General features: G+C 41.6%; 1 protein-coding gene across 1 annotated transcript in view; it reads left to right on the forward strand.

Annotated features, from left to right (window-relative positions):
• Positions 1–26,541, forward strand: part of Morc1 (MORC family CW-type zinc finger 1) — a 175,766-nt gene extending 149,225 nt beyond the window's left edge. Inside the window, exons 21-27 of the mRNA XM_060370992.1 lie at positions 8,681–8,750; positions 11,574–11,640; positions 15,702–15,851; positions 19,605–19,689; positions 21,658–21,711; positions 24,003–24,197; positions 26,225–26,541. Coding sequence (XP_060226975.1) covers positions 8,681–8,750; positions 11,574–11,640; positions 15,702–15,851; positions 19,605–19,689; positions 21,658–21,711; positions 24,003–24,197; positions 26,225–26,353 — 750 coding nt within the window. The 3' untranslated portion in view covers positions 26,354–26,541. The remainder of the gene's footprint in view (positions 1–8,680; positions 8,751–11,573; positions 11,641–15,701; positions 15,852–19,604; positions 19,690–21,657; positions 21,712–24,002; positions 24,198–26,224) is intronic.
• The last annotated feature ends 242 nt before the right edge of the window (positions 26,542–26,783 follow it).

Genomic DNA, 26,783 nt, shown 5'->3' on the forward strand with positions numbered 1-26,783 from the left:
TTAGAGAAACACAAATCTCAGTTGCATTGGGAAGTTGAAATGTTGATTCTAAAGATTCAAGGCGAAAGATCAACCCAAATCATCATGGCCAAATTAATATATTTTTTAATTTTTATACACAGGCTGCCTCCTCCTTAAGGCAGGGTTTGAGAGGTCAGAACTCAATGCGAGGAAGACAAGGATAGAGGGATTTCCAAATGGGGTTTTGTTGGGTAAAACAGGCAGGATTTCAGGAGCAGGAAATAATCACAACAACGTAGTCATAATAATCTGCTGAAACAAAGACAAAAGTTCAAGGTGGCCATAATAAGATAGTCATAACAACCTTTTGAAACAGAGGTAGGGTTGCAAGATTATTTTGAAATAAAGATGTGGTTGCCGTTTCCTGGAACAAAAAGTACAGAACTATTTGTTATTAAGGTCACAAGTGAGGCATAGCCTAATCCTTTAAGAGAAATGATGATGTGCACAGATTTTATATGAAAGAGGTTTATTGGATGGAGATGAAGATAGAGAGAGAAGGAGAGAGTGAGACATGATAGGGGAAGGAGAGGAGGGTGCCCTGACAGAGAAAGGAGAGAGAGCAGGAGAGTGAGAGAGAGAGAAAGAGGGCAGAAAGGCAAGAGAGGGACAAAGTGGCAGGTTGATCCTTTTATGGAGCAACTGAACCACACATGCCAGGTGTGGCTATCTGGCAGGTGATACATGATGACATCAGAGGTTGCTAGGCAACCCGGAAGCAGCCTGCCTAAATACTAACATTCCTCCCTTTTTCTATAATTAAAAAATGAGGAGCTTGAGCTGCTTCTCATACAAGGCAAGTTAAAGTATATAAATTTCGATTCAGTGGAAGAAGCTCTTGGTTGCCATGCAAGGGGGTGAGATAGAGAGAGAAAAATAATAGCAACAAAATGTCCAGATTACATGGTCAAGAGGAGGAGGGGAAGCCCCTGCCCTGGAAAGTTCAGGGTAGAGGGTTTCCAGCAGAGAGTTGCCAGCCACACAATGCAGCAGGTAGGGACTGAGGAATCCTGAGAGAACCTGGAGCTACTTGTCCTGGGCCTGAAGCACACCATTCCAGCCATTTGTTAATAATAAGTGAAAAATGGGTAGAGATTCTCTTCTTGCTACTTCCTGCTGACACTGAGGGTGCTGTAGGGAGGTCAAAAGGCCGAAATGCTGGTCAAGTCCAGGAAGAACAGGTTGTTTTGATGCTGTCCAGGGTCTGTAAGAACATCCATGTCTGAGAGGGAAAGTTGCAGGTCCAGCTTACCAAAGTCTGTGAGGTCAGACTGGAACACCTGTGGTACCTGCTTTGGTGCTGTCATGGATGGAGGAAACACCTGGGTCTGGCAGGATACCGGAACATATATATATAGGCAGAAGACAAAGTTAAGTAGGTTATGGAGAAAATTTCTTTAGGTGTACATTTAAAACTTTTGGGAGAGTGAACAGAGATGGAAAAAGAGTCTTGGACATGGGAACCTCCATTTACCCAATCACTGGCAGTAATTTAAAAGGCTTTGCTTTTGATCTGTCATCTAAGGAAATTGAGGCTAAGTTTGGTTACAGAGGTGTGTAAGCTTAGTGGCCCTTAAAGCGGGCACTGGCTATAGAAATGTGAAATTCTCCAGAAGACATCCCAGAGGAGAATCTGGAGGAACAGACAAATGGACTATTCCCATTAGGCAGATAGGACTCAGTGACTTGTCAAGGTGTCCCAAGAGCAAGTTTTGACTTAGTAGATTGGTACAGTCTGTTCCAACAGCTCTTCAGCATTGGCCAGAGACCATGGGCATAGTTGCAGACACAGTTTATCTAGTGCTAAGATCTTCATACACAAGTGAATGGAGGGAGAGAAACCATGCTGGTGGAGGGAAAATCTTACCCAAGAAAGAAGGTCCTAGATGAAGGGTTTGGATGCAGGTTGGCGAGCAGTAGGAAGCATTTGCACTAACTCATCAGTCTGCTGTTGTTGGGTATAGGAATGTAGCAATCGGTAGCCTGGAAATCATGCCAACCAGAAGGGAAGATTCATCAATCAGCTGGTGTTGGGTGTAGGCATGTAGCGATGGGTAGCCAGGAAAGGGAAGTCCCAAAACCGGAGAAAGGGGAGGAATCCCACCCTCTGAGATGGGCAGTAGTTGCGGTATTTATCTGGAACCCAATTGATCTGAGAAGTGATTCAGGTGGATTTCCTGCCCCTTACAAGAATTACTTTTAAACTTTGCAGAGATAAAACTTCAGGCATATTAGCATCATAATTATAATTTGCAGTGAAATACACATTATGGAAAAAGGTGGTAGACATACACATTTGTGTTAACATCATAAACATTTTTTAAGGTGAGCTCTGGAAAGGCAGAAGCCTTTCATGAAGTAGAAGGGGCAAAAGCTCACTTGATCTTAACTCTTAGTATGATTACACATTATGGAAGAGAGGCTTTTGTCTCTCTATCCAGAAGAGACTGTATGTACATAAGTCTAGCAGAATTAGAAACAATTTTTAAGTCTATACTTAAAAGACAAACCAAAGGAGATTTAAAATCTTGAGTTTAGAATCATAATGGTAGGTGGTATAGTGGGATATTATTGTATTAGAGTTAGATTAATCAATCAGAGCTCTGCTGATAAAAGGTCAAAGCTCTGGACAGTCAGTATAACAGTAGCATAGCAACAGGAGGAAATGTTAAGCATTTTTTTTACCTATTTAGGATACCTTAAATCACCTTAGACCTTGCAACCTTTATAACTTGCAGTTACCAACCTTAAAACACTTCCTCAGATCCTCAAACAACATTTTCTCTAGGCCTTTGTATTTATTTACCATTAGACATAGGTGAGACTGCTATGAATATTTATTGTTCTTTAGCTAAAGGGATGGTAAAAGGTTACTAACATCTGAGGCCTATTTTTTGAGTCTGGCAACAAGACATATCGTGTCTAGGCCTGACAGTAGCAACTCTAGGACTCAGGCTTAAGGTGTGGTCTCCTGCATATGAGGAGAAACGAGAAGGCATTTGAAGTCTCTCTAGACAGAAATTGGCACTATGTCCTTGGGGCCCGAGTGTGAGGCCGAAACATACCTGCAATGTTACCCTGGACTGGGCGAGGGTGGTGTAGGTCTCTGAATCTGGGAGCCATTTGTCTTCTGCCAGGCCAAGGAGTTTGAAGGCCCGAAGTGTCTGTGTCTCTTGTGCTGGCTGAGCCTCCATGGCTGGGCTCAGAGAACAAGCCTGCATGGGAGCTTTTTGACTTCCAGCAGCCAGTCTGCCAGCCAGCAGTCAAGGCCTGTTGAGGCAGCGTTGGGACCTGTGTCCTCCCTGGCTGCATTTGAAACAGTTACCTTGCAGAGTTGACTTGGCTATGCCCTGGCAGGATGGGGCATTGCAGACCTCTTGTTTTCTGTGTGGGAATGCCAACAGCTTCAGAACAGCCAAGGTCTGGAGCATAGTTTTTGCTGTAGATGAGCCTATTGGGAAAACTCCTCTCTTACTACTTTTACCAACTCCTGTATGGTGACTCAGGGGCCATCCTCACTCTTCACTAAACATGGCAATGAGGCCTTATCTGCATCTGTAGGACTGTAAATATATTTTTGAACATGTTGTTAAAGTACTTGATCATCTATAAATGACTATTAATTTGCATTTTTTAACCAGAATGTTAGGGTTCTGCAGCGAAGTTATGAGGCGGGTTCATAAATCAGAGGTTTTATTAAGGGAAGGGGGAGGGGAGTCACAGAGATCATCTCTGGGCAGGGTTGGAGAGAGAGAGGAGAGGGAGAGAAAGACATGGGGGGAGGGACACTCTGACAGAGAGGACAAGAGCAGGAGAGAGGAAGAGAGCAAGAGAAAGAAGGCAAGAGAGAGAGACAAAGTGGCTGGTTGATCTTTTTATGGAACAACTGAACCACTCCTGCCTGGTGTGCCTACGTTTATTATATTAAGGGTCTAGCTCTGCTGTGGCTTTGATCCAGTTGGGTAGAATGTCTTCAAGCCTCTCACCTCTCACTCTGAGGGCACACAGGTTGGAGCAGTAGTCCCTGCATGCTATGCTGTTCTTTCATAAGACAACAGATACAAAAATGGTGAAGCCACTCTCCATAACTATGTTTGTTGTTGAAAATAAATTGTCTCAGGCTAAATAGCATTTATTATTAGCCCCATAGTTATTATAGTTTATTATTTAACCCACTATCACAATCAATAAGAAACCTGCTAGATTTTATAATTGCCTTATTTACCTTGGGCTGGGCAGAGATTTCACCTATGAAGTCTCACATCTTTAGCCCCATTGCAGGCCACCCACCTTATCCATTCCTGTCTGAGCTACCTTCCATCCATAACCCCAAAATACTTGCTTATATTTTTCATCTGTGTCTTTGTACACCATTCTTGGGAGTCCTTTTTCTCTGCCCATGTGGTTCCTTCTCCATGCTTAACCCTGGCATGCTCCTTCCTCCTCTCTTCCCCTCTGTCTCCAGTTCTATATTTTAATATCTAAGTATGTTACAGGAGGTCTAGGGTTCCTTTTCAGGTACTTAGTCCTGGTAATGTAGGAATTTGGAAACAGGACTCAGAAGGAAACTTGAGGGCCACTTAGTTTGAGAGAAAGCAATGGACTTTGCACAGAGTTGCATGGAGGAGCAGAATTCTTTAAGGTATGGACAAAAATGGCCAATTTCAGGAAAGGCATGTGTAGGATTTTGATCTATAGAAGAAATAGAAAGAAGGAAAATTGCATGTTAGGGTTTTGTTGTTGTTGTTTTTGTTTGTTTTGCTTTGTTTTGTTTTCCTTGGAACTCTTGGATAGTCAGGCTTATCAGAAAAGATTGTAGATAACTCCATTGTGGGAAGGACAACAGTAGGTAATGCTGTGGTTACTGAGTAGATTGGAGTTTCAGGTTGCCATCCTAGACCTGAACTATAAAATCCAGATTCTATTCTTGTGAAAGGGGGAAGTAGTTTTCCCTTAATGGGCCTGGGGCAAGCCCTAATACCTCCACCCTTCTTCCTTTCATATGGTATTTTGGAACTTGACAAAGGGCTGTTGTGTCAGAGCCTGCCGGCAGAGTACAAGTCACACTGCACACAGGATTGGCTTGAGAGGGCTGTCAGTAAGACTGCAGTGTGAGTTTATTCCACAACTCCTTTTCTATAGGCAAAACAAAAACAAGTCACATCCATACAAGAAAGAAGTTTGTGGAACTGCCAAACTTGTTTTCTAAAACTACTTCTCTATAACAGATATGGTCCAAGGTCACACAAAAAAGTTTTAAGGAACTTTGAAAACTTCCTCTTTTCTTTGTCTCGAGGTGAAGGTCTGGGTGAAAACCTGTTTTTCCACTGCTTTGTTAAGCAGCTTGACAAACAAGCAGCTCTCCGCACTGTTGTTAATTTCCCTTCTCTGTGTGGTTTTGTCCAGAGATTCTACTTTCTTGGTATCCAGTCTTTCTGTAGTATTATCTCCAGTGAGGAGGACACACAGGCCCCTTTAGAATATATTTATTCCACCTGAGCAGGCCAGCCACAGAGCTGGTAAGTCCCACCCTACTCTTGCTGACATAAATGAAGCTGAGACATCTTTAAAATTCATGCCAAGACTGAACTGTAATCTCATTTACCCATTTGGAAGGTGTTTTCTGTCTTGTGGTTTTATTAAAAATCTTAGTAGATATTCCAAAACTGCAGAGCACAAACCAAGGTCTAGCTACTGGAAAACATAAGGAAACATTGTTAAAAAGACAAATTTCTTTTGTCACCCTGAGCAAATTCAGACCCTCTAAACAAAACTGTATTATTGTGAGAGAAGATAATGTCTTACTGAAATAAATGTCCAGAATGTTACATAGTGAAAAATAGCGTTAGCAATAAGTTTATTAAATTTTCTTTCTATACTTCAAATCTAAAGAATAAAGCTTGATGGGATAAGCCTTCAGTACCAGGACTCAGGAGACAGACGCAGATGGCTCTCTGAGTTCAAGGATAGCCTTGATCTATATAGAGCAAGTTCTTCAGTGAAACTTTGTCTCAAAAAAATCAAAACAAGCAATAAATAAATAAATAGATAGATAAATAAATAAATAAATAAATAAATAAATAAAATGGGTGTCTTTGGTTGTATGGCTTTCTCGTGGAGACTGCCCTAACAATGCTGAGCCCTAACAATGCTGCACTCAGCATTGTTAACAGGATGAAAAAAATAATAACTTTTGAGTCTGTGTTAAGAGCACTAACAAGATAATGTCTTCGAACCATGCGGCTGCTGGGGGTCATGTTGATGTTGCAGCCACCTGAGGCCATGTTGATGTCTGTGCTCAGTGCTGCCCCAAAGAGGACCGTGTCCAGGTCTTGCTTCAGCTGGGGACTCTGTTGGTGTCAATGGCCTGTGTTACCACTGAAGACCACATGAATGTCTGTGGTCCATGCTGCCATCTGAAGTCATGTCGATGTGTGCCATGTTACCACCAGGGTGCCATGGAAATGTCCATGGCCCGTTTTTGCCCTGAAGGCTGTGTTGATGTTTTGGCCTGTGCTGTCCACCGAGGGCTATGATGGTGTACGTGGCCCATGCTGTGGCAGAGACCATGTTGATGTCTGTGGTCTGTACTGCCACCAGAGACTGTGCTGATGTCTGTGGCACATGCTGATGCTGGAGACCCTGTGGGAGGGAGTCCATGATCTATGCTCCCACCGATGTTAAAGGACAAGGAGCTACTTTTGCCATAGTGTCAATGACTACAGACTCACAGTTGAGAAAGAGGAACACAGAGGGCTTCTGTGACAACCCCTATCTCCATCCCCCACCCCCCACCCCCCAAAGTAAGAGCCTAGACAGGAAACCATCAAAGAGATCTCTTAAAAACTGTGATAAGGATGCTGAACTGTAGCTTTCCACAGATGAGGGCTTCTGGCCAGGGTGAGGGTGGGGAAGGGCTCAGTTGTTTTTTGTTGGTTTGTTTATTTTTCAAGGGGCTGTCATGATCCAGTGAGTATATGAGCAACACAGATTGGACTTGTAAGCTTTTTTGTTGTTGTTGTTTTGTTTTTTCTCCTTTTTTGTTTTTGGAGGGGAGAGGATACATCGGTGTGGATGGACCTGGGGAAACTGGGATGTGAGTTTGATAAAGGTACATGATATGAAATTTCCAAATAATCAATAAAAATATGCTGGAAAAAAAGAACGCTAACAAGACGTGTTCTTTGCTGGGAATACTGGCAGTTTTGTTCAGATTGGATGCTTCCATTGGACAAAGTCTTGTTTTATTTCATCCTAAGCAAAGTCACCAAGGGAAATCGATATGCATGAACAGATCATCACACATGAGAATAAAGTGCTGATATCCAAAGCATACAGAGTTCTCCTAAGTTTACCTTACAGTCCCTGTTAACTGCTGTGGAAAGTAGTTTATGCTACCTGTAACCTGCTCAAAAGCTGGTTAGTCCAAACATAGAGACACTTATTATCATGTAGCTTTTCTTTATACAGCAGAGAAAACCATTAATTTTATGTGCCGTCAGAAATGTAGAAGGGCATATATTTGAAAGTCACTTTCAAGATTTTCACAAAATGAACTTGAGAAATGTTCATTTTCATTTTTTTTTTCTTGTAGAATTCAGATACTTAGAGTATGAATCTGAAAATATTTAAAAATGGACCACAGGAGCTGAAAGGCAACTGTTTCTGTCTACCTGGGAGGCTCTTCTTTCTCTTTGAGTGGAATAGCAGAGGGCACTGATGGATTGCTACAGTTACTCAGTTGCTAGGCTACAGGTGTGCTCATTTAACCTGCTTTCAGACAGTGAGATTTCCAAAGTGTTGTGCAGAAATCTCCCTCTGTTTCCTGGAAGAGGGGAAGAGGCAGTTTGACATCCTCTTCTCGCCACGTTTGATAGCAGATATGTACAGATGAGAAAAGCTAATGAGAAAAGCTAAGAAAACGTTCACTATGGAGAAGCATCAAAAAACAAGCTGCGCCCCCACCCCAGCAGCTGTCTTAGTGTGCATCCAGGGTTAGGGATGGGCTCTCCAAGTTGGGGTGGGGGGACTTTGCCTTGTTTCTGTTTTCATGATTTTTTTTAAATTTGTCATTTTCTTAAACTGCTTATTTTTCTACCTTAATAAGATTTACAACATGTGAGTTTTGTTTTTTGGGTGTTTTGTTTTTTGGGTTTTTTTTTTTTTTTTTGTCTGTGTGTGTGTGTGTGTGTGTGTGTTCTTGAAGGCCATACTCACATTCATCTTTCCTTTTCCCATGCCATTCATTGTGTCTATGGAACTGTCTTCAGGAAATCTAAGTTTGTTTCTACTGAGCCCTGTAAAAGGGATCCTGGAGAACCCAGAGTGGTGGTAGGTGAGGTTTACAAATGTACGGAATGTCATTCCTCACCCCCACCTCACCTTTGTCCTTCCTAGAGATCTGCCTGCCGCTGGCTGCCTCATCCAAACTACACATTCATTCCCAGTGAACCAAATACTTGACTCATTTGCTGCAGACACTATTACAGCCACATACAAGATCAGTTTTGGAAATAAGGAGGTCCTTAGAAAACAGTCTATAGAAATACTAGGAGTATTGCAAAGGTGGTTGTCCTTAGACACTGCTTTTCAAGTCTTTGCATGAACTCTGTCCTTTGTCCCATGGGTTCATACAGTTTTAAATGAATTTATTTTTCAGGTTTGGGATGAAAGCAGCACCAAAGTCTCACTGAAACAAGAAATAACAGAAGTGCAGCTCACAAAGACAGGTAAAACAAAATGGGTGACTCTAGGGTTGAGGCCGTCTTCAGCGTGACTGTCTTTGACTGTCGGTCAGCAATTTGGACTTGTTCCAATAAACTTTTTGTAGAATTTTGTTTTGAGAACAGCGGTTCTCAATCCATGGGCCAAGACCCCTTTGGGGGTGACATATCAGATATTCTGCCTATCAGATAGTTACCTAACGGTTCATAACAGAAGCAAAATTAGTTATGAAGCAGCAACAAAATAATTTTATGGTTGGAGTGACCACACGAGGAACTGTAATAAAGGTTTGCAACATCAGGAAGGTTGCAAACCGCTGTTCTAGAAGGAGGAGAAAGGATGGAAAGAGAAGATGCTTTGGCCAGAGCAGAGAGATGCCTCCTGGCTGGGAAGTGTCTCCCTCACTGCCACAGTCTTCAGCTTGCACACTCCTGAGCCAGGCGACATTGACTTCTTTATGGAAAATAATTTTTGTAATCTGTTTTAAAAGTGGGTTACCCCAGTTTTCAGTCTTCTAGTCCCCTTCTTGCTTTCATAATTTCTTGGAGACCCCCCAAGAATATCTCAGCAAAGCTATTTGTCATTTATTTCATGTCTGTAGGATGTAGTGCATTTCAGGTACGATTTGAACTTAAAGCAGAAAGTTGTAATCTAACAATGTTCAGCCCAGCATAAACTCCATGCATAGTTTTTCCTAGGGAAGAATTTTATACTTCTTATTCATCATCATGACAGTATGTCTGTCACATTATAAGGCTGTCCTTGTGCATTCTCTCTTTTAATAGTCCATCATTGGGTCCAGGCAACACACGTATTACTTTCACTGTCATGGTCATTGTTTTTAATTTTTGTTGTTTGGTTTGGTTTTGTTTTGAGACAAGGTCTCACTCTAGTCCTGGCAGGCCCGGAATGAGCTGTAAAACCAGACTAGCTTCAGATTTATGGAGGTCTCTTTGTCTCTGTCTCCCTAGTGCTGGGATTAAAGGTGTGCACTGCCACCCCCAGCAATTGTCCTCATTCTACATTAAGTTTCAGAGTCTTTCTTAGTCTCCTTGGTGACCCTCAGCCTATGTCCTTGACTTTGTCATTCCTAGTACTTCTTTGTTGTTGTTGTTGTTTATCCACATCTTCATTTTGTGGTCACTTTGCTCTGTAACTTCTTTCCTACATCCCTTGTTGCTTGGGTAACCTTATCAGCTATTGATTCACAACTATACCTTTTGAACTTATCAGGGAGGCCCTAAGAAATCGCAGGGTTTTTTTCATCTTAATTAGGATGATTTTCAATTCTACATCCAGGATTTTTGGGGGGGAAGTGATCTCTTTTACTTTTTTAGCCAACATCTTAGAATTTAAATCCAACATCTTAATTTTAATGCCAATTTTTCACAGACTAGTCCAACTACTACTTTGTCGTCAAGTATGGTTCTAATTTGTGATGCAAAAATTATTAATATAATTTTGATCTTATGATTTATATTTAACTTCAAATATGTATTTTAAGTTTGGGAAGAATGAATTGTGAAATATTTCCAATGGTTGTAATTATGGACTAGTTGACTATTCTTTGTTTTACTTTGAAGAGAAGTCACTGGACAAAGCTAAAGTTGCCAACTGTGCACTTGGAGAACCTGTCCATCCATCCATCATGTTAAGGGAATTTGGCAGGTCCTCAGCATTTACCCACCATGTTCTTATGTGGCCTTTAGTAGCAATAAACAGTGACAGTGGTTAATTCTGTGAAACTAAAGTATCAGGATAGTCATAACAGAGAATTACAGAGCTAAATGGAAGAAACAGTCAGCTAGCTCAGGAGCTGCAATTCCATACAAAAATTGTGGACTGAAAAAGCCAACCTCTCTCAAAATATAATTCTGAGGTTTTCTGAGTGAGCAGATCTTCTAGAAACTGCAGACTTCTTCCTGCTCTAAAGTTCCATCTCCCTACTGGAGACTCGGTTTTCATCCAGATGCATCAGAACTCTTTGACTTTGAATCATGTGAGAGGAAAGACAGGTGGTCATCTTAGGGAAAACTGAAGTGAGCATGGAGTTTGAGTGGACTGTATCAGGTATCTGGACACATGTGCAAAGCATAGTGAAAAATTACAGAAGAGGTTGCAGATTGTTATACCCAGTTCGCGAGCCCCCAAAAGATCTCCAGGAATCGACTCCGTTGCAAAACACATGAGGGTCTTTTTATTGAAAATTACAAGCTGCAGTGGGCCTACACAGCACCCACTGCCGAAGCGGTGGGAGCTGAGCGCGCCATGCCCAGGTTAGTTGGGTGATATATAGATTCTAGTTCCTCCCAGCATGCCCAAGGCAGGGGCGATTCCTGCCTGGCAAGCATCTATTGGTCAAAATGCTACATTTTTAATTGATTGGCTATAGGAAGGTCCCCAGACCATAATGACCTGGTGTCCCTCCCTAGGGGGATGGGCCAGTTTCCTAGCAACTGTTATCTCTAGTAGGTGGGGAAAGAATGCAGTAAGGAGTCCTTCCTTTCAGGGCATCGACAGACTTCTCCACCCACATAGTTTAGCCCTTAATAATAGCTGCTAATTTTAATCTTTTTGGTTTCTCAAGATCTTCTTAGTATTACATTCACACATTCTTCATTAAAACTATTATAAATTACCTTAAGAATATGTTATAAATTGCCTTGAAATTGGCATAATTTACAAATGGATGTTTAGTACATATTCAAATTCTACACAGGTAGTTAATGAGATAGTTTTTTGTTTTTGGGTTGTTTTTTTTTTTGGTACGGTTTATAGTGTAATCATCAGAATGATTTTGTCTTCATTTTGTCTGTGTTCTTTTGAAGAAAAGCAATGGCTGTGTGATGATACTCCAGTAATGGAAAGAAAGTCTTCCGCACTTAACTTGAAAAGGTGTGTATACTATAATTATGCAGATTCTAAACGAGTGTAATTATGCTGCTGAAAAGTAATTATCAGTGCATAACTAGAAAGAAATAAAGAAAATAATAGCAACAAAGGCAATTAAGAATGACATCGAATTGTTGCACAGAGAGCAGAAAGGTTAGAAATTCTTTTCTGCAAAGCTTTTGTTTCGTTTCGTGAGGACTTGGGAATAATGAAAGGGAGAAAGCTTCACTTCCTGTTCACAATAGGTAACCATCTCAGATTACTATACCGTCACCAAAGCAGTGAGAGTCACAAACATACAAGGTGAGAGCATGAAATCGTGGGACTAATGCTTTCCTGCATCGCTGATTAACTTATTGTCAGACATAACTTGTAATTATTACAATCCTTGCACTCTAGAATTTCCTTGATAGGAGAATTCTGCCATTCTGAAAATCAACTAGATCTTGTAGATATACAGAGTGGGTCAAAGAGCTGTTTTCAAGAAAATGGGATCTTACGCCTCCTGGCACTCATCTCAGCAGGCGCGAGGCATTCTTGTCGACCCTACATTCCTGTGCCCTTTCTAGTGCAGTGCACTGTCTTAAAGGCAATGGAGTTCAAGGTTACATTCCCGCCAGCAGTGGAGGAGGGTTCCCCTTTCTCCACATCCTCTCCAGCATGTATTGTCACTTGAGTTTTTGATCTTAGCCATTCTGATGGGCGTAAAGTGAAATCTCAGAGTCATTTTGATTTGCATCTCTCTGATGACTAAGTATGTTGAGCATTTCTTTAAGTGTTTCTTTGCCATTCGATATTCCACTGTTGAGAAGTCTGTTTAGCTCTGTACCCCATTTTTAAATTGGATTACTTGATTTGTTGCTGTTTAACTTCTTGATTTCTTTATATATTCTGGATATTAACCCTCTGTCAGATACAGGGTTGGTGAAGATCCTTTCCCAGTCTGTAGGCTGTCATTTTGTTCTGGTGACAGTTTCCTTTGCTTTACAAAAGATGGTAAATACTCATAAGTGAATATTAGACATACAGTATATGATAAACATCCTAAAATCTGTACACCTAAAGAAACTAAGCAAGAAGCAGGACCCTGGGTAAGATGATCAGTCCTCACTCAGAAAGGCAAGCAGGGTATACATCGGAAGAGGGAGAAAACAGGGAACAGGACAGGAGCCTACCACAGAGGGTTTCTGAAAGACTCTACTCAGCAGGGTATTAAAGCAGATGCTGAGACTCATAGCCAAACCTTGGGCAGAGTACAGGGAATCTTATGAAAGAAGGGGGAGATGGAAAGACCTGGAGGAGACAGGAACTCCACAAGGAAAACAACCGAACCAAAAAAATCTGAGCTCAGGTATCTCTGCTGAGACTGATACTCTAATCAAGGACCATGCATGGAGATAACCTAGAACCCCTGCACAGATGTATCCCATGGCAGCTCAGTTTCCCAGTGGGTTCCCTAGTAAGGAGCACAGGAACTGTCTCTGACGTGAACTTAGTGGCTGGCTCTTTGATCACTTCCCCTGAGGGAGGGTGCAGCCTTACTAGGCAACAGAGGAGGACAATGCAGTCAGTCCTTCTGAGACCTGATAGGCTAGGTTCAGATGGAAGGGGAGGAGGACCTCCCCTATCAGTGCAATGGGGAAGGGGCATGTGAGGAGAAGGAGGGAGGGCGAGATTGGGAGGGGGTGAAGGAGGGGTCTATAGCTGAGATACAAAGTGAAAAATTGTAATAAATTAAAAAAATATTAAAAGGCAAGGGAGATGGTAGAGCTTTCTTTTTCTGACGTCACTTCAATGCTCATATTCAGCTCTGCCTGGCTACTCAAAACTCTTCTATAGCCCTGTCACTTTGAAGGTGACATTTAAAAACTTCCCCAAGGTACACATCACCTTTATTGTACTTCTCCTATTAGCCTCCAGTTCTTTTCCCAAGAGTTCTAAATTATTTACAACTTAGACATCCTCCCCTCTTGTCCACAAAACTTTCTGTACTTGGCTACTTGGATCCCTTCTGCCAGTCTGTGTTCCATCTGCCCTGCCCTCCGGTTATAGTGGTCACAGGTCAACGTTCTCTTCCTTAGGTCCTCCTAGCTCTCCTAGGCAGATGTGAATATCCTTAGACCCCTTACTGCAGTTGATCATGTGACACGACAGTTCCTTCAGCTTCCAAGGTTGTTTGCTAAACACTTTAGCATTTTCATTCTAGCTTGTATGATTTCTTTTTTTCCCTTTCTTTTCCATAAGAAATAAACCCACCTCCATGAGAGCATGGTCTGCCTCTTCCTCCCTGTGTCTTCAGTAGCCAGAAAGATGCCTGTGCATAGTGAGCACTTGATGTTTATTTGACTAAATGATAGGGCTTTCTCCCAGTGCTGTTGCCAGGCCTTTTCATGAATGGGACTTTAATACAGTTATTTGTTAAAATGTGAGTTAAAATTTAAGATAGATACAGATACTAGAATGCATGTTTGTCTGTCTGTCTGTCTCTCCTCCTCCTCCCTTACTCCCTCTTTCTCTTTCTCTCTTTCTCTGTTATGGGAGTGTATGACTTTTAGATCTTGAAGTTCATTTTTAACACAGTTGACCCAGGCTGGACAGTGGTAGCACATGCCTTTAATCCCAGCACTCAGGAGGCATAGGCAGGCAGAGCTCTTGAGGTGGAAGATAGCCTGTCTCACACAAACCAGCCAACCACCAACAACAGAAGCCTACTGTTGACTTAGTATAAAATGAATGTTAGAACTGTAATCTCACTAAAACAACCTTAATGGAAGAAACGTGTCAATTGGAACTGATGGCACCTATGATAAAGATAATCATAATAACAGTAATTATTAGATACTGTTTGCTGAGCACTGAATACTTAGTACTGACCTAAACTAGTTATCAACCAGTCCTTGATATACTGAGGTGAGATGGGCCCAGCTATTAGTTGTTTCACACAGTGCTTATGGATGCTGGGCAGGCGCTGGACAGGGTCTCCAGCCTATGTACATTTCACAGAAGAAATGCTCTTCTGGGCTCTGGCCTAAAATATTTTACCCTCACTCCTAACACGGAAGAGAATTTCCAACAACTTTAAAATGTCTTTAAAAAGATCCTTAATAAAATTTCCATATAAAAGAGGTTATAATTAATGAGCATCCAGACATTGTGTGTGTATTCTTTAACAGATGACTAAGGATTAGATTACATCATATTCTTCATCTTACGGACAGGTGAAGTAAGCCAGTATAATTAATGCCAGCAAACAGTTGACAGTAGAGGCACATTTCTTGTTATGTAAACTCCTACCCAGTTTTTAAAGGCCTTCACAATATGATGAAACAAAACTTTTCAAAGCTGAGGTTTCTAGATGTCAGTGTGGAAGGATTGCAACACGTTTCTTGCTCCTTGAAAATAAGCTGCCTCATGGGTGCTGCCTTCTCCACCCATCTTAACTCTGTCCCACGTTCTCCTGCCTCATTCTCCCACCTTTGGCTTCTTTTACTGTGTGTTGCAACCATACCCAACGTTTTGGACACCCTTTTGTGCACCCTCACATCGACTCATATAACCCAGGATCATCCCTCTTCCCTCAGATTTCCACTAGGAGTTTCCCTTACCACCTTTGACCCTTCTTTGTTTTGTTGTTCATCCTTGCAAGTGTAAAATAGACCTGAAGTCTCTTCCTGCAGAGAAGAAGTGAGTGTTATATGACTATCGTTAAGAATAAACAGTTGCTGACTATGTGTGATAGTATGCATCTATAATCCCAGTACTTGGGAAGTGGGCAAGAAGGGAATTCAAGTCCAACCTGGTCCAGATTAAACTGTCTCAAAAACAATCCTAAATAATTAGTGAATTATCATCAATTTTGCTTAATCAGTGCTATCCTGAAACCTTGAAGCAATGTGTGAAAATAAATGATTACTAATATAAGACTTTTGTATGATCACACATGTGGAAACTCTGAGTGTTTCACTGATGCCTGTTTTTTCATTTGTTGTGTATTAATATTTTGTGTCAATCTTTCTGAAATGGGTAGAATCTAATGTAGTTATTTTTGACATCATAAGCCCCAGCTTGCCCGGGATGCAAATGGAAGATTTAAGCTCACATTCTGAGCACAAAGTCAGCTCTGTGAATGGCGAAGGCCAGCCCTCTTCTTCACAGGTGCCCTCCCAAAGCTCATCTATCGAGGAAACAGCAAAGAAACTGATGTCTAACTTAAGGTAAAAATAATTACTAATTTTCCACATGCTTTGTTGAAAGTAAGCAGGGACAAACACCATTTTATTTTGGTTTTGTACAGATTGGGGACTTTTTTGAATACGTGCAGTGAAATGATTTTATGACCTATTTCCCTAACCATATTCAGTTAGATACACCACAGTTAATGGTCCCTTGAAAGCTACTTGTGGTCACTGACTGCCTATTGTTACATGGCCAACCAGTGTGATGGATGAAGAATACATATGATATTCTTTCCTCGAATGTAATAAAGTTTTATTGAATTTCATATTTTTTTTCTATCCACAAAGAGATGCATGACATTCTTATGGCCTTTAAACGGTCTATTTTTGTGGCTTTAGATAGGAAATTTAGAGCAACTGGGTTTCACTCTTTGGTCAGTTGAATGTTGCATTTGCATTTGCAGACATGGTTTCTTGGGGGATTTAGCTGTCATAAATCTTACCTCTGAAAGGAGAGACTGGGAAGGAATGAGGATTCTGCTGGGTTTTGTCTTTGTTTGTTTGTGTGTGTGTGTATGTTTCTGAACAGGGACTAAAATAGAAGAGGGCTTAACTGTCAGCATCATGGAAGACTGTTCAGAAGTGTGCTTTCAGAGAGCTGTCATAAGGGAGGGCAGGGCAGGGAGCAGCAGCCCCATTCACTCAGTGTGCACCATTAATTTTGCCACGTTCAAGGATATGTTGAGTGAAGTCTGAGGCTTTGAGCCAGGAAGAACACTAGACCTACCCTTCCCGCAGCGATAATCCTCTTAAGGCCTTGATTTTCTTAGCAACTAAATTAATTCCCTTGAAGATGGGAGTTCTCAAAGAATAGATGGTATAAGAAGGAGGGGGAAGGAAGAAAAGCCAGTCATGGCCTCTGCTAAGGCCTATGTGTGGTCCCCTGTGTGAAAGGAAGCAGACAGCTACTGCAGACAATTGAGCAGCTGTACAGGGCTCCTATTGCAGCATTGGGGGCTGAAGGGCTGCATTTACTTGGATGTGAAGGCTGTAGCTATCCTCCAGGAATCATGCCTAACAGCAGTCCTGCCCCAAGAGCTTGAAGGGCATTTGGTAATGGGACAAGTAATTGATGGAACAGTAAAACTGTCATGCTAAGTTCCTCATCAGCTCATGCTAAGCACCCACTGTGCCTGAGTTGGCAATCCTACTGTCATCTGGGAAGGAGACAGGTACAGGGAACACTCAACTGTGTGAATTTATTAGATTGTAAGATGTAAAGGCCACTAGCTGAGTGACTTTGGGTGGATGGAATGATGTCAGACAGTTTCATACTGTTGTGCCTGTCAACAGAATGTCTGAAAAATGGGTTCTTCCTATGGTTCTTCACCCTTTTTCCAGAGGATCATCTATTTCTTATCCTTTGCCTTATGGTTAGGTGGCTGTAGATTTAGCCCAGTTTATTTACTGATGTTAAGATTCAGGAATATCAACTGGATACTCAATTAATTACATTTATATTTATATATTGATGTATTATTTATACATGTATATATCTGAATTGATATGTAAATATCTTTTAAAATGTGTGGACAAGATTACCTAATCCTCTCTTGGGCCACTGCTGAGAGTAAACCCAAATTTCTTGATAATAATAGCTATCATTTTGTGCCTTTATAATATTTTAGATATCAATCCAAGAATTATTCTGAGTTAAAACCATGGTTAGGTGGATTTCTTTCTCAGCACTCTACACCAAGACTAGGAGAGACTCGCCTGAGTCTGTTGTAGCAGTTTTAATTCATTGTTACGGAACTTTCTTCTCCAGCTGTGTAAACATTCTTTTCAAATTCACTGTCTTTTTTTCTTTTCACTTGGTTAGTCTTTTTTTTTTCTTCATGTAAGTGTAACACTGGAACTATTAATTTTAATGAGTTACATGTGATCAAAAAGAAACAATTTGATTGAGTGTACCAAGACCTAAAAGTGCATCCACTTTTACTGTTCGGCACCAATGCAGTATAAAACCTTCCCAGAAACCATCTCCCTAGTGAACGTGTAGACTCATCAGTTCTCAGAGTCATTATAATGAGCACTGATTCTTGCGGTGTTTCCTTGCATGTTTGCAGGCACACCTCCTTTAGGGGTCCCCGTGGATTGTAGGCTGATTGTATCTGGGGTATGGGAAAGCTGAAATTGAAGAGGCTGAGAGGGGTTAAATGTGATAGACCCCTGGAACAAAAGAAAGCACCCTTAAAAAACAGCGTAGGAGAATGGGACCCATGCCAATGACTGAAGGAAATTAGGAATTCTTAAATAGCTAGAATTTGCATGTATGAATTTTTTTTTTTCCCTTTTAGTGTTTGACTCTTGGGGGTTGTGAATTGAATTTTCAGAAAAAAGTCAGGTCTGGGTGTATGTGTTTAGAGACTGCACATTGCAGCATCACATCCCTTTCTCCTGTGGAGCAGAATGCCCAAGGGAGTAGCTATTTAGGTTGAACACAGGGAGTGCATCAGAAAGAAACCCCACACATTCTTCAGATGTGCTGGCTGCAGACTTCTAGATTCCATGTTCTCCTAGAAATAAAACACATATCATGACCACAACTTATCCCAAAAGTTCTGGTAAAATGAGGCACCTTCAGACGAGGGGACATCACTGTCTGACAAGGCTAAGATCCGGAAGTGACTTTCCTGCTATTCTTTGAGATGTAGTCTCATTATGCAGCTCAAGATGGTCTTGAACTCAGTTTTCTGCCTGTTTCCCAAGTGGTACGATTAAAGGCTATGCCACCACATCGGGCCTAGCTCTGCAGGCTCCAATGAGGGGAATTGCTTTGGGTAGTTAAGCACCTTTGTTCTTGAGGGGAAGTGAGTAAAGTCCGTAGCAGTTATTCTCCAGGAAGCTGTCAACACTGAATTCTCCTTAGAAGTGAACACTCACACAGGTGCAGGGCTTTCCTGGAATAGTTAGTTGCAGATTTCTGGGCACTGTGAATCTTTTTTTATCTTTTTTACATATTTCTCCTTTGTCTCTGCCTCTGTCTCTCTGTAGTCTTTCTGTCTCCCCAGCAGGAATGTATCTATGGTATGCATGCCTTTTGTGTGTTCTCATCTGTGTGGCATGTGGGGTGTGTGTGTGTGTGTGTGTGTGTGTGTGTGTGTGTGTGTGGCCTCTGGAGCACAGGGATTTAATGCGTTCAGCGTGCTCATCTGGCAGGTATGTGGGTGCAGGGCATCCAAACACCAGTCCGCATACTTCTGTTTTACCCACTAAGCCATCCACCCAACCCCTCCTTTCTCTTTTTCTTTTCTTTTCCCTTTCCGATGCCACTCCTCCATTCTAATTCTCTTTTTCTTCTTTGGTTTTCCTTTCTCTTTATTCTTTTAATTTTGAAATAAATAATAAAATGGATTCCATGGCATAACGAAATAATATAAAAACAAAACTGTGCCCTTTATTCAGTTTATCTTAATGGCAATATGTTGAACAACTGCAGAACAGAATCACAACCAAAGTGCTAGTGTTGACACAGTCAAGACTCGGAGCATTTCGATCACTGAGAGGCTCCCTCCTGTTGCTCTTTTATAACCACAGCCAAGTTCCTAGCCCTCATTTCAGTTTCCTGAAGAGCACTTTGATGTCAATGCTGAAAAAAAAAATTGATAGGAACTAACTTTCATCTTTGCTGGGAAGTTAAACACCTATGAGACAAACCCTGTTTGGTGGGCAGGTGCTGCCTCTGTGGTCTGGGTATGGGTTCATTTCTGTTATAATTGTCTTTTTTAGGGAGATTCTTCTGTATTTTATTCCTGAATTTCAACTATCATCAGAATTTGAGTGCACGTCTATAGAAAAACTCATAAGTCCTGAGGTAAGCTGGTTATCTTGTAACTGCATGGCAGATTAGCCTGAATTTAATCTTCAGTGAAGAAAAACCCACGTAAGAGGGCTTCAGAAAGCAGTTAGTGACTGGAGATGGAAATTCCTTACCAGGGATGTGAGAAACCTTTGTGATTACTAAAGGCAGTGTAAGGTAGAAGTCTTATATATTGAGACGGTTGCTTGCAAAGACTTCCCCTTATCTTAGTTACTTTTCTGTTTCTGTGATAAGACAACTTATAGAAAAAAGGAGTTTATTTTGTGCTTACAATTGAGAAGGTGAGTCTGCGATCATCATGGTGGGAACATGGCAGCAGGCAGGCAAATATGGTGTTAGAGCAGTTGCTGACAGCTTACATTCTGATCCATAAGCGCAAGGCTGAGAGAGCTAACTGGGAACGACATGAGATTTTGGAAACCTCAGAGTCCACCCCCAGTGACACATTTCCACCAACCAAGACATACCTTCTAATCTTTCCCTGACAGTTCTACCAGCCGAGGACCAAGCATTCAAACATGAGCCTGTGGAGGCCATTCACACTCAAACCACCACACCTCTCTCCCAGTGAGCATAGAGTTTCTGATTTTCTTCTCCAGTATTGATATGCTGGGCTAAGGATTGCATAGATCAGCTCAGAGTACTACTCTTTGTAAATATCCCGGGGAATGATGAAGACAGTGCATTCACCAAAGCTCCTCTTGGCAACAGTGCCGTGTAAGATGTGATGGGAAACTTTGGCCAGCTACAGCAGAGGGAGAGTCTCATACAGGCATTGGTTCAGATCCAGTGGAAAAGTCCCAAAGGGGCTTAGTATCCTTCAGGTGGAGGTGATGGTACATGTTGCAGGCCAATGCAGGGAAGAGGCATCTCAGGCAGGCATCTGAGAGGTCCCTCTCTAACACTATGGACCATATTGATTGTAGGGTTGGCAGGTGCACAAGGAAAGGCTGTGAGCGAGCAGAGCACTTATTGCTAGTAGGACAGAGGTGCCAATGCCCAGGTGATATTGAATGACGGCTCTAACTTTCTAATCTGCAGTCATCGCTTCTGCTTTTTCACCTTACTCTCTCACCACAGCCTTTCTCATGGGTGTCTACTGCATTACTTTTTTTCTTAATTTTTGTTTTTTTTTAATATTAATTACAGTTTATTTACTTTGTATCCCAGCTGTTGCCCCCTCCCTCATTTCCTCCCAATCCTATCCTTCCTCCTTCATCTCCTCCCTGTCCCTGTCTAAGTCTACTGATAGGGGAGGTCCTCCTCCCCTTCCATCTGACCCAAATGAGGTCCTTCCTGTTGGAGTTACCAGTGATCCCTGGGCCAAATGCGGCGGTTGTTTTCTTACCTGAGTTCTCAGGTTTTCAACCTAGTTTTCTGATTCCTCCCTGAGTGTGTTTTTTGTATAGCCTCCATGACCACACATGTCTCACTTCCTTGATTTCTTCCCTCCCCCACCCTCTTTACAGTGACTATTTTCTGTTTGGATTCTGGATGTTACCATATCTCAGGACCTCTTCCTGGACTGTGTTGATTGCTCTGATAAGTGTCATTTCTGGGTGACATCACCTAGTCTCTTAACTTTCATCTGCCCAGTATGCCAGTAACTCTTCGTCTCTTTCCATTCAAAGTATGCCTTCTTCACATTGCCTTTTGAATATTTGTCATTTTATTTTCCTTCACTGTGATTTGTTTTATCTGCAGATTGCTAAACAATATGCTGTTTATTATTTATGTAGGCTACCATAGTTCTTTAAAGAAAATTATAAGGTCTGGTTCTCTTAATTAACTTAATTATGTTTAAAAGATCCTCAGTACCAGTGTTGGTTGGTTCTAGGCTTGTATTTTGTTGTTGTTGTTGTTTGTTTTGTTTTATGCTAGAAAGATCAATATTATAACTGTATTCCAGACGTATCACTTTCTAAAGTTAATGTCTTTTTCTGTTATTGTTTATTAAAACAGCTGGAGCAATGCCCAGAGAACATAAATGAAAAGCTGAAAATATGTTTCAACCAGGTAAGCTTCCTTTCCATGAAGCCATTTATATTCTGAAATCTAAATGACCCTATGCTCCAAAGAGGAAATAATATATGTTTTGAAATGTTAGATTTGAAAGGAAATCAAATTTTCCTGTCCTTATCAAGATGTAGATTAATTTGTAGCCCATTAGATGTCACGGAGAAACATCCTTTCGAATTTGAAAATGCAAATGTTCCCACAGCTAGAGCTTGTGAGGCACTGGTGCAGGACTCTAGTTTGAACAGGAAATAGAAAGTTCTCAGTTTGTAGGAAATGAATTCTCCTAATCTTTGGAACACTAGAATAAAACAGAAACTGTCAAGGAATCACAGCAAAATAAACAAGCTCCCTGGGAGCTTAAGCTTCTGAAAAAAAATCTAAGATTTGTGTACATAACCATCGGCAAACCTCATAGTCTGTCTCCTCTTGAGCATGCTGTGTGCGCACACATGTGGCCGCTGCTTGCTGATGGGGAGCACTCTCAGAGACTCGTCTCAGTTTATGAAAAGCATAGGTAATCAGAGGGAACGTTACACAAGCCCTGAGTCAAAGTGCTGTAGGCCAAAGCTTTAATTTATTGGTTGATTAAAGTAGCTTTTACTGTCCCAGGTTTCGCATGGAATTTCCATACCTGCTTCATTTTGGTTGACTCTCCCCACACTCTGGTCCACATCACTTCCCTTTCACCTCAGGGTTCTCCTCTTCTCTACCTCCTCCACCCAACCCCCTCTTTCTTTTTTTCCCCATCTCCACAGCCCCCTTTCTAGAGTCCCATCTTTACCCATATTTGCTCCACACATAATTTGAGAGAAGATGTTGGATTTGTCTTTCTGAGCCCAAGTGGCTTCAATGTAATGCTTACTAGTTCCCACCCAGTTTCCTATACATTTCCTAATTTCATTTGCGTTCCAGCCATATAGATTATGCTGTGTGTGTAGGTATGTATTTTCACTAACCACTCACCTGTTAATGGATGCCTATGCTGATTTGCATTTCCCTGCTATGGTGAAACATAGTATTCTTTAATTTAATGGAGCCATGCCCTCTCCAGTGCAGCACAGGCCCCAGCTGGTGGCACAGAGCTCTTCCTCACAGCAGATAGAATTATTGCATGATTGCACTACCTCATGCTGCCAACTGAAGCATGCTTTCGGCAAAGTCAGCTCTGTACATCTTTGCATCAGTAATAATTGAGTTCAGTGCCTTGACATAGGAAGTTTTTAGTGTTTATCAAGCAGAGGGATGGGCAGGTAAGGCTTTTCCCACATGGTTTTATAGAAGGGAAATTCACGAGAGCAGCTTGGTTACTATGTTGTAAACGGTGTGGAGGAACTCTGAACATATTAATGCATGTGAGTGAGGGCAGTGAAGTGTGAGTATGTAGGTCTTATGTGATGATTGAGGCTACCCAGCAACTCCTTGTCACCTAGCCAATACTAGAACACAGAAACCTTAGGATAAAAATATTTAAATGTTTATCAAAGTGGGGTTTGTCCTGTATCTATCTGTTCCCTCAGAATTTCTCCTGGTCCTCTTAAATAAGTAAAACCATTGCTACAAATAAGTAAAACCATTCTAAAATGGAAGAGGGCCCTGAAGGAGCAGCATGCCATCTTGGAAAACAGCCCGTACCTTAAGTCCTCGAGGGGCTTTGGGGCCCTTTCAATACTTTTTACTTTAGGATCTTTTTTTTTAATTAAAAATTTTTACATTAGTTACATTTTATTTGCTTTGCGTCCCAGCTGTAGCCCTCTCCTTCATTCCCTCCCAATCCCATCCTCCCTCCCTTATCTCCTCCCTGCCCCTCTCTGAGTCCACTGATAGCGGAGGTCCTCTTCCCCTTCTGTCTGACCCTAGCTTTGGATCTTTTTTTATAAAGCCCACGAGAGCAGAATTCCTTCTTTTGTGGTCTTTGTGCTCTCGGAACATGACAGACTTGAGTTCCAATGCCACATCATCGTCAAGACAATCCATGCACCTGGCCACCTGCCAGTGCCTGTGAGGTATGATGGAGATGACTTTATACCACTAATGCGAGAACCTTCCTGAGGTTTCTTCTTGATTCCAAAGCCAGGTCCTTAAACTTTCCTCACTACCCCTTCTATGATAATTACTTCCCCATGTCGTGTCTTTTCCCCGTCTTCTTCTGTCTCAGAGAGTAAGTTTAAGTGTCAGAGTTGATTGTTAGCCAGCGTGTACAGGGTTAGCATGTGAAATTGCTTTGTGGTATTAGAGGAAGATAATAATGTATTTAAAAATATACTGTATTCTTTAAAAAACATTCTCAGATCCAGAATATCTACATGGTTCAATATGAGAAAAGACTCAAGAGAAAAGTGCAGTCCATTATCTATGAGGCAAACAGAAGAGGAGTGCTTAATGAAGTTTTTCTGGGACAGTGTGAACTAAAGAGGAAAAAGACAGAGGAGAAACTCAGTGACCTTCGTGCAAAGCTGGCTTTGATGCTGCAGAAACTTCGGCTGGTGAGTAACAGGCTGAGGAGCAGGGACAAGCTCTGCGGAAAGAGCCTGTGGCTGGATTTCTCTCCTAACGGGTGTGCTTTGCTTATCTGCCTTGGGTAAACGGCCTAAGCCCGCCCTTGCTGCTAATAATGATACTAAAATCCGAAAGGGTTCAGATCTGGGCTCAAGACTGATACAGTGATAGATTTTTGGGGACAGAAGAACACAGAACAGAATGGCAGGGCTCTGAACGGAGTTCAGACCCTAAAACTGCTACAGAGAGGCAACTGCTGAGTGCTGTGAAGAAAAGAATCAGGCACATAGTTGGGGTCTCTTCTATGTCTCTGAGCAAGTGGGGTGGTTTGTGTAGGAGTCTTCAGCCAGGCAGGGAAGGGGCTGGGGACAGGATCTGTGGACACCAAATAGCTCTTTAATAAAAACTCACTTTTCTAAGCAGGAAGACTAGGAACCTGGAATTCTGTTAGCTAGTTACAGACAATACCCCCAGTGGAGTACCTGTCCATCTCTGTGTTGGGAGGGCCTGCTGCAGACACTGAGACCTAAGCAGCAATCTGGTCTGGCTATCCATACACAATCAGAAGTGAGTTAACCTTCAAGGCATAGATTAGAACGTTTCAAGTTTTCTGTACCTTTTTTCTCTAAGAAAGCACCAGAATCCTGGCTTGGGCTGTTAGTTGATGATTGTCTTAGTGCCTTTTTCTTTCGCTGTAATAAAATGCTTGGACAAAGTAAGGCTAAGAAGGAAGAGTATATTTTGGTTTCTGGTGCAAGATGTGGTCCATCATGAAAGTCAAGGCGAGGGAGCTTGAAGCTGATCACTTTGCATCTTCAGTCAGGAGCAGAAGGCTCTCATCCTGGGAGGGTCTGACCACCTCCTTCAACACAGTCAAGATAACCTGCAAAGCATTTTATCTTTATATGTAAGTGAAGATAAATTTTCTTAATCCCAGAGGGAGAACTTAAACCCAAACAAAAACAACCTGGAAAAATCATAAATGTGAATTATTGCTAGTTTTTTTTTTTTTGTATGCTTCCATGATGAATTGAAGTAATAAGTATTGGCCTGTCTTCTTTTACTGGCATACATTCACTGTGCACAATGATAGGTTTCACAAAAACAACAACAAGAGAAAAAAATTTTTTCAAGGAGAGCATTCCCCTTTTCCACATCCCTCCAGCCCTGTAAGTGGTCCAGCTTCTAGATAGCACATAGAAATCTTAGCTATATCAAAAATTTAAGTATAGTAGCCAATGTTGTGAAGATTTTCTGTGGATTCTAAAAATAAATGGAGAAGTAGCCCAAACTGAGTTTAAGGACTCTGTGGCAGTTTGGCCTTAGATTTAGGTCTGAGATAAATCTTCCTGAACTTAGACGTATGAGAAGGCAGGAGCTGAGTGGAAACCTTGAGGCCTAGGGTAGACAGGCAAAGAGAGAGGCAAATTCCCCATACATTACTGCAGAGTGTGGTGAGCATGGGTTTGAATCCAGGCTGCCTGCGCTTCTGTCCAGGCTGTGAACACTCTGAAGTGAGAGCTCATTTTCCTTTCGTATATTCATCGTCAGCCTTATATATGCCTTCTATATCAGTACAGAGTGAGACACAGAAAATACTTCTGCATAACTTTCAGCACATTGCCAGAAGAGAAATCCCCCTTAATTTTGGTGATCTGGCAAGTGATTAAAAAGCTACATTACTTAAGAGCAAAAAGATAATTAATGCTAAGTAGTTTCACATCATGGTAATTGTGTTTGTGCTTCTCTGAACACCTCCACTTCGGCCAGTTCTTGAAGGAGAAAAACACTAACTCCCACCGAAGGAGAAAAACATTATTCAAATCCTTAACCACTCGTAGGCATAAAATGAGATTAAATGAGAGAAAACATACGCAAAGGTTAAGAGCATTAATCAGACATGATGGAGGGTTGTTGCCACAGGAATCAGCATGATGACAGCAGGAGGCTGCCAGAATGACAGGAAAGACAGCTGAGCTTCTCCCCTGGAGTGACTGCAGCTTTTCTCTTCCAGGGTGGTCCAGCGGGGGACCTCGAGCAGATTGATGCTTACGTAGAAGATTTGCTCAAAGAAGATCATCTCCCGACCACTTTAAAGGGAAGGAGTCTAGAGTCAAGGCAAGCAAAAGATACAGAACAGTGAAAGGATGTTTCAAAAGGCAAAAGAGGTTTTTACCTCTTAAAACTGCTAATAAGAAAAATTGGAGATTCTTTTAGCAAACACTTCCTTCTTATTGCTATTGTAAGATTTGGTCTAACTCTTAAAATGTTAGGTCTTGAAACGGGGACTGGTTCGCCATTCCTGCATGCCTTTAAGCTGTTCTCTAACTCCTCCCGTTCCATCAGAAGTAATTTCTAGCATTCTCTAGTTTCCCTCTGAGCTCGAGAGAAAAAGGAACTGTCACTTAAGCTTAAGTTTTACTTTAGTTGGACCTTGATATGGTTTTTATGCTAATTTCATCATTTAGGTGGAGTAAAATAATCATTGTAAGCCTAATATGCACATGTGTAAAAATTGTATTTTTACATTTCTATGTGTGTAAAGACTTGTTTTACATTTTGCTCACTGGTTG

Source organism: Meriones unguiculatus, chromosome 17 (genome assembly GCF_030254825.1).
Source record: "Meriones unguiculatus strain TT.TT164.6M chromosome 17, Bangor_MerUng_6.1, whole genome shotgun sequence".
Lineage (NCBI taxonomy): Eukaryota > Metazoa > Chordata > Mammalia > Rodentia > Muridae > Meriones > Meriones unguiculatus.